At 33.4% G+C, this 8,689-nt stretch overlaps 1 protein-coding gene across 1 annotated transcript in view; it reads left to right on the top strand.

The window, feature by feature from the left end:
* The window catches only part of LOC106466037 (cadherin-86C-like), a 69,635-nt gene that overhangs the window by 37,575 nt on the left and 23,371 nt on the right, over positions 1–8,689 (top strand). The window contains exons 13-15 of the mRNA XM_022393998.1: positions 2,563–2,727; positions 6,955–7,025; positions 8,032–8,281. Coding sequence (XP_022249706.1) covers positions 2,563–2,727; positions 6,955–7,025; positions 8,032–8,281 — 486 coding nt within the window. The remainder of the gene's footprint in view (positions 1–2,562; positions 2,728–6,954; positions 7,026–8,031; positions 8,282–8,689) is intronic.

Here is an 8,689-nt window from a genome sequence, read left to right on the forward strand (position 1 = left end):
TAGGCTGCAAGCTGTGTTGAAACTGTAATGTCAGGTGCGAATGGACGTCAAGTAATTAGGCTGCAAGCTGTGTTGAAACTGTAATGTCAGGTGCGAATGGACGTCAAGTAATTAGGCTGCAAGCTGTGTTGAAGCTGTAATGTCAGGTACGAATGGACGTCAAGTAATTAGGCTGCAAGCTGTGTTGAAACTGTAATGTCAGGTACGAATGGACGTCAAGTAATTAGGTTGCAAGCTGTGTTGAAACTTTAACAAAGCAAACATTTATATTAGGGTTGTGGTGCTACTGTGTATGTTGCATGATTGTTTTTCACATTGTGATGGTTTATTTGCTGATAATGTTGATTAGTTCCTATTATATGTATCCGTTTTAACCTGGTTCGAAGTATTGCGTGGTTCTACAAAGGCTTAATGGGATTATTTTTTCCAGACATACTTTCCCAGCGATTGAATATTCATTTGGTGTGGGAGAAAGTTAACACCTGCAGTGGCTTATATAGTTAATAAAAGTTTTTGATATTTGATTTTTACGACCTTGTGAAAATTTATATAAAGATCAAAGTCATAAAAAAGAAGGTTTGTTTGAAGTTATGCACAAAGCTACACAATGGGCTATCTGTGCTCTGCCCACCACGTGTATCGAAATCCGGTTTCTAGCGTTGTAAATCCACAGACATACCGCTGTGCCACTGGGGGGAAACAAAAAAAAAAAAGAGAAACAAGAACAAAGACAAGAGTAATAAATAAGAAAAGTACGGTGCTCTAAATTGGCCATTGTAAGTGTTATGGTTAATAAATTAATGTTTGGTGTAACGTTTGTTCCACTGAAGACTATACATATATATATATATATATCCCGAAGTTCCAAGGGAGTTTTTATGGAGAGTATGCTTACACAGGTTCTTCAAAACTACGACACACACTGATATATTTACACGTTTGTTCCACTGAAGACTATATATATATCCCGAAGTTCCAAGGGAGTTTTTATGGAGAGTATGCTTACACAGGTTCTTTAAAACTACGACATACACTGATATATTTACACGTTTGTGAGACGAACACGATTAGATGCCGCATGTGCAACAAGTGATGAATGATAAATAGTGCATCTCTGCCTTATAATTGACGTATTGACGAAGAATGTGTTACAAGGTCATCGGGTATTAGTAGTTCAAAGCGCCATAAAGACGTAGTGAAAAAGAGAGTTACTGTTTTCTGTGGCGAAAGATGTTGTCCAAAACATTTGGATGGTGTAGCTAGGGAAAACAAAAGATGGGGAATTAATATGACAGTACGTAGCCAGAATGCCACTGGTACCCTTCTGCCTCCTGCGAGGTCAGCGCCAGGCGGCACAACCCCTGGGATTGTCAGCTAGTGCTCAACGTAGGTGGTAACCTGTATAGATGCGAGACTGTGGACAGCAATACAACTTTAGATGAAGATATACATTAACTGTTCAGATATAAAATATCTGCTTGGTTATCTCAGACTGGGTTTAGATTTTAAAGCACCATGACGTTTTGAGGATGAGAATTATCGTAACGGGTAACACCAAGAATCAGTTCGGTGTAACAATAATGTTAATACAATCAATTACGACTACTTTGAATTGTTTGTTTCCATTATTTGCAACCGTCAAAATGGAAGAAAAGTCCATTCACAGCACTAGAGCTAACTTTGGTATAACTTCTGATGGTTTTATCAAGGAACTTACAAAATCCCTTGCAAAGAAACATTTTACTGATTGACAGGATTTTGCCATTATTGTTGGTGCTGGAACTTACACGTACATGCACAAAAGTTCACACTTCGGCTTTCAGCACCAAATCCTTATTGTACATTATAAGATAGACCACTAGTAAAGCTCAAGTGTTGGAGTGCTTATATTCTAACCGTTTTTTGACCTCCAACCAGGAAGATGGACATCATAACGATACAAGGATCAAACCTCGAAAGATGAAAATCGTTGAAAGATTGATTATAACCAGGGAATGCGCTTATTGTAGATCGTGAATTTTGAGATTGTCTAGATGAATTAAGTTTTAATACAAAGCTTGTTTCTAAATTAAAAAGACCAGATAACCAGTGAATCCACACTTGTTCTCCGTTTCAAAGGAGAAAATATAACCACCTTGTTCCTTACTTTTTGTCAACTATTAGTCGCTTTAAAGTAAATATTGGATACACCAAAAACAAGATTAAAGCAGATTTAAATGATTAAACGTAATTCCCCACCAACTGGTTATAAGAGAAAGATTTATTCAGAAAATAGATTTAACCCAACATTTTAACGATCGAACATTAATACTTTAAAAGTAAACAATGAATGAAATGGGAAAAATAAATATTTTAACACTTTGTTGACATTGTTGTTCAACTTATTTTACAAGGAACACTCAGTAATATCAATTTCTGATGATAATTATTTTGTTATGTAGTGTTTAGTTAGATACTATACTGCTTAACTGGCTTGTGTTTCGTTATGTGCTTATCAGTATAAGTTTAGTTAACGTGGTAGTTTGTTTGACACCAAATAAAATGTAATTTGTTTGTATTTAGATTGTAGCAAGAGAAACAAGAAGTGCTGAAAGATATTCAGCCAGAGCAAAGATTAGGATTACCATTTTCGATTCGAACGACAATATTCCTCAATTTACGAAAAACGTATTTGTGGCTAAGATACCGGAAGATGCTCCGCCTGGTACTTTTATAGCTAAAATACAGGTGAGCCAGTTTTAACATAAGATGTCAAATATAGATCACTAATATTGAAATGTCATTAACAGCTCTAAAATACTCTGAATTATGAGACGTACTTGTTGATACTTTGGCAATAAAGATCCTGAAGACAGTCAGTTTCAGATTTTATCATTCAGCATTTAGGGCACTCGACTCGCAATCTACGGGTCGCAGGTTCGAAATCCCGTCACCGAACATGCTCGCCCTTTCAGCTGTGGGGGCGTTATAATGTGGCGATCAATACCACTCTTCATTGGTAAAAGAGCAGCCCAAGTGTTGGCGGTGGGTGGTGATGATTAGTTGCCTTCCCTCTAGTCTAACAACTGCTAAATTAGGGACGGCTAGTGCAGATAGCCCTCAATTAGCTTTACGCGAAATTCAAACTAACCAATCATTCAGAAACATCAGTCGGGATTCCCGCTCAGACTGTCGTTGAAGAAAGGTGTGTTTTTCACCTGCTTCTCCAATGACTACAAGCTCGTTCTCCTTGCTAAACCCAATTCAAGCCTAACATCTCATCACAGGCAGGCTAAACCTCTCAAAAATGTTATGTTACGATTATGTAGCTGCTGCATGTAAATCTCTCCCACTTTGTGTCGGTTGTGGTGGTAACCACCTCACAACCACTGTATAAAATAAAATGAAACACTGCTATGTTGCAACTGCAATAAACAACACTCGGCAATCTACAAAGGTTGCCAAAAGTACAAGGACGTAAAAATAATAATTTATAATATAAATAACAATATTACAGAACAAACTCCGCAAACAAAACAACCACAACAAATCAAAAAACCATTTTACCTACGCCAGTCTTACAGCCACGACAACATATGCAGAACAAACCCATAAATAATACACAAAAAGCAAGTACAGTTAAGTCAGATACCCAGCAATCAAGTCAAAAACAACAACAAGAATTAAATGAAACTCAAAATACTAGCAACAATACACCAGAAAATAGTCCAATCGTCAGAAAGAAAATTGGCCTAAATATGCTAACTACCTAGATGATCTATTGCCAAATTCAAGAATTGAAATTGCAGAAAAACCATCAGACATTGATGAGTATTGGCAAACAATTTCAGAGTGCCTAATAAAAGCTGCTGAGAAATCAATGGCTAAACAACAAAAATATCACTCCAATACTAAACCACATGCACAAATTACAAACGATTAAAATACGACGTCAACTCGGAAGACAATATATAGACACGAGAGACCCAAATATTTAATTCCAAGTTAACTCATTAAAAAATAAAATAAGAAATGGAGATAAACAACTAAGACAGGATAGCTGGGACAATTATTGTCTACAATTAAATTATTATACAGATGCTAAGAAATTCTGGACGCATTTGAAAAGATTCAGTAATAATCAGAACACACAAATATCCAACCTTAAAACCATAATAATGAAATAGCTTATACAAATAAACAAAAAGCTTTTAAAGAACAATTAAATCAAACTTTTAAAACACACGAAGAACCAGATATGGATAGTCACTTTTATAACAATTTAAAACACACGAAGAACCAGATATGGATAGTCACTTTTATAACAATTTAAAACACACTAAGAACCAGATATGGATAGTCACTTTTATAACAATGTAAACACACGAAGAACCAGATATGGATAGTCACTTTTATAACAATTTAAAACACACTAAGAACCAGATATGGATAGTCACTTTTATAACAATGTAAACACACGAAGAACCAGATATGAATAGTCACTTTTATAACAATTTAAAACACTAAGAACCAGATATGGATAGTCACTTTTATAACAATTTAAAACACACTAAGAACCAGATATGGATAGTCACTTTTATAATAATGTAAAACACACGAAGAACCAGATATGGATAGTCACTTTTATAACAATTTAAAACACACGAAGAACCAGATATGGATAGTCACTTTTATAACAATGTAAACACACGAAGAACCAGATATGGATAGTCACTTTTATAACAATTTAAAACACACGAAGAACCAGATATGGATAGTCACTTTTATAACAATGTAAACGAATTTGTGGAAAGAAATATTTATATACACCAAAATTCCCAGCACCTTCAATAAATCTCCAAATCTAAAATATAAACAATGACTATGGACTTAAAATGACAAGTACAATAACTAAAATAATTTTATATATAAAACAAACCAAAATAAAGCACTGGGTGAAGATGGAATACAAGCTATTCTATTAAAGAAAGGTACTCAGAAATTGTTTGATCACGTTATTTAATTTATCCTTAACTCTGGATATATCCCCGCCTCTTGGAAGCAAGCAGATTTTCTTATGTTCTTGAAGGAATAAACAGCAAATAAGCCAGGCAGTTATAGACTGATTAGTTTAACTAATTGTTTAGGCAAAGTTTTAGAATAATTAGTAATAGAATCTCAACTTTTCTGGAGATTGCATCAAAATTACCAAAGTTCAAAATAACTTCAGAAAATTTCGGCAAACAACTGATCATTTAGTAAGGTTAACTGAAACCACAGTAGATAGCTTTAATAAAATGAAATATACTGTCACTTCCTTTCTCGATATTGAGATAACATTCTACACAGTGGATTAAGGTTTAAGTTAAAAGAAATGGATTTACCAATGGGAGTTATTCGTTTGTTATCAAAGTTCCTGGATAATAGAAAATGTTGAGGGCTATTTTACTCCTGAAACAAATGTTCCTCAGGAAGGGATAGTTAGTCCCACCTTCTTCATCATACATGTAAGCAGCATGCCCTTAAATGATCCTTACTTTAGTTCAACTTCTCAATCCGCAGATGACATGGCAATATGGAAGAACTGGTTACACCCTCAGTAGGATCTACCAATTTACAACCAGTATTAAATCAGCTTGTAGAATACTGCCAAATATATAGGATAAAGATTAATGTTCCCAAAACAAAACTAATTTTGTTTTGAAAATCAACAGAAACTCTCAGAAACCCACCCAAATTATATCTGAAAGGGGCTTTTCTTGATGTCCTACCATCAGCCAAATTATTAGGAATACACACATTGCAGGAATAAAGAGTGGCAACGAACAAACTATGTCAAAAGATTAACAGGCAAAAACACAGGAGCAACAACTATATATATAAACAATATATTAAACCTGTAATTCAATATGCATGGTTAAATGTTGCAAATACACATCTCAAAAAACTACAAACAAGATACACTGCTAATTACAGTACCAAGGTACACAAAGTCTACATTCTTGCAGAAATATGCAAACATATTACCAAACGACCAAACATTTATAGATTATAAATAAATAGATTATATATATAAAAATGATTTAACTAAATAGATCGCTATATCATACATGATGATGATAGAGTTAAGTATCTTTCTCCCAACTGAATGTTTATTATCAGAACAAGACCACCTACACTAGACAGTAAAATTATCACTTAGATTTAACTTTCATAAAACATCTATGTAAAAATGATTTAACTAAATAGATCGCTAAATCATACATGATGATGATAGAGTTAAGTATCTTTCTCCCAACTGAATGTTTATTATCAGAACAAGACCACCTACACTAGACAGTAAAATTATCACTTAGATTTAGATACCACCTGTGTACTTAAAAAGGTATTTATGTCAAATACGCGTTGGTAGATTTATCTTGTGTGATAAAGAGACGTTTTACTTTTGAACTGTTTGTTAACAGATGAAACGAAATGCTTCAGTATGAACTGTTTGTGATGGGATAAAGAGAAGAGTAAAACAACACTAAATGATACTAGAATACTATTCAAGGACCTGGCCATGAAGATAAATCAGTGTTTACAAAACGTAATACATAAACCTGATGCAAGAATATCATTAGTAGCATTTTAACAACAGTATTGGAAGTCCAAAGAGAACCTGACCTTCAAAATAACAATTTAGACAACAGCGGTAACATCAATCATCATTCGTTCACCTTATAGTAAATTCCATCCAATGTGTAGTATGTCCTTTAAATAGAAACATTTGTATAATTTCAGTTTTCTTTACCTAATATGGAAGAGAAAAAAAATGATTGTAGAAGACCCATGGTAGATAGTATTAGACACCTTACACCATAAAGTGGGGAGAGAGAAAAATATAACCCATATACAGAACAAGTATAAGCATCATATCACGAAGAATAATGATGAAACTCTTACTGTTAGCTGATAAAATGCTTTCCATTCCAGGCAACAGATAGCGACACCGGCGACTATGGTAGAATTCGCTACACAGCCATCAATGGACCAATCGCTCAGTTGTAAGTAAACTTGTTAAAAAATATATATGTTATTTAAGTAAGGAAGCAAATTAGGCTAATATAATGATAGGTAGGCAAACAACGATTTATAAACATAAGTAGTTTTTTTATATTTCCGTCACATTTGATCTTTTGTCTTTGTAATGATATATAAGTCTTATATTCCTTAGTACTGATCATACCTGGAGAAGACAGACCAGTGTTCTGTCGAAACATGTAGTATGTTCCACCATGAATAAAAAATTTGACTTATGCATATAAATCGTTTTTGCCTTCTTATTATAAATGATATTTCAAAACGCATAGCGTTTAGATCTCTGAGTTTAGATCTTTTGTGGTTTAAAAAGAGATTTGTCCTTTTATACAAATTTCACTTCCTTGAAATATAGGTTTTGTTAGAATCTCTATCAAATACTTGAAAAGTTTGAGCTCCTGATAGTTATTTTAAGGTAATTCACAAGAGACTTTATCTTCATCACATATTGTCAGTCTAAAAATAAATAAATTTTAGATATACGCCCACTCTTACGTTATTCTAATATTAAAAAAGACAAAAATGGTTGATAAACGTATTGTTAACACAATATTTTCTTGTTGTTGGGATATTAATTTCCATTAGTATGAATGTGTATGAAGCTCAGTAAATTACTATTTTATATATATTGAATAAAATGAGGATAGTTACATGAGATTTTAAAAAATAAAAACATAATGATATCAAATATTTTTTTGGAACATCGTTTTCCATCAAAAGCTGTTTTTTAGATCACATACACACATGAGAAATTCTAAATAATAAATGATGTACTAATGATGTTAATTTATTTTTATTTACGAATGGTCTAAGGCATTGAAAGGACATTTTACAGCGTATGGTCCTCATTCCAAGCACAAATATCGAACTTTAACCTCACCAATTTGTGTTCCTTGAATGAGACTACTGGGAAAAGACGTTTATACTTTCAAAATTACTCACAATTTGGTATTCTTCAATATATTACATTAGAATGGAGTTAAACCCTGAAACTGGAGAAGTTGTTCTGACGTCATCTAGTGGCCTAGACAGAGAAAATGTGCCAGAGTATACGCTAACTATAGAAGCACGTGACGATTTAGGACGAGGAAACAGAAATGTGACTCGTCTTGTGCTTCGTCTACTTGACGTTAACGACAACAAGCCAGCGTTTACCCAGCCTCGCTTTGATGCCATTTTGAATTCAGAACTTAGTGGCTTTGATCGAAGAATATTTATTACGGTAACGACTAGTTGAAGAAATTAATACATTTTGTAAAATAAAAAAAACAGCTAACTTATAGATAAGGAAAGCTTTAAAATAGATTATTTTTCCATAAATACGGGGGACTGTATTTTCTACTAATGTCAAAATAGATATTACCTATCATTTCGAAACATAACTTTACATTGATATGAGCAAGTAAAACGTTTTCTGTTTATAAGAAATGTTTTTGTTTGTTTTATTAATTCAGATTTTATCATTGGCGTCATTTGGCCAAAAAATTTAACTATGAGCAATGAAAGTTCTGTACACTCTATGTTAACTGTATGATCAATGAAAGATCTTTACATTGTGTGTTAACTATATGAGCAATGAAAGATCTGTACATTGTGTGTTAACTGTATGAGCAATGAAAGATCTGTACAT

This window comes from Limulus polyphemus, unplaced genomic scaffold (assembly GCF_000517525.1).
Source record: "Limulus polyphemus unplaced genomic scaffold, Limulus_polyphemus-2.1.2 Scaffold2131, whole genome shotgun sequence".
In the NCBI taxonomy this organism is placed as follows: Eukaryota; Metazoa; Arthropoda; class Merostomata; order Xiphosura; family Limulidae; genus Limulus; species Limulus polyphemus.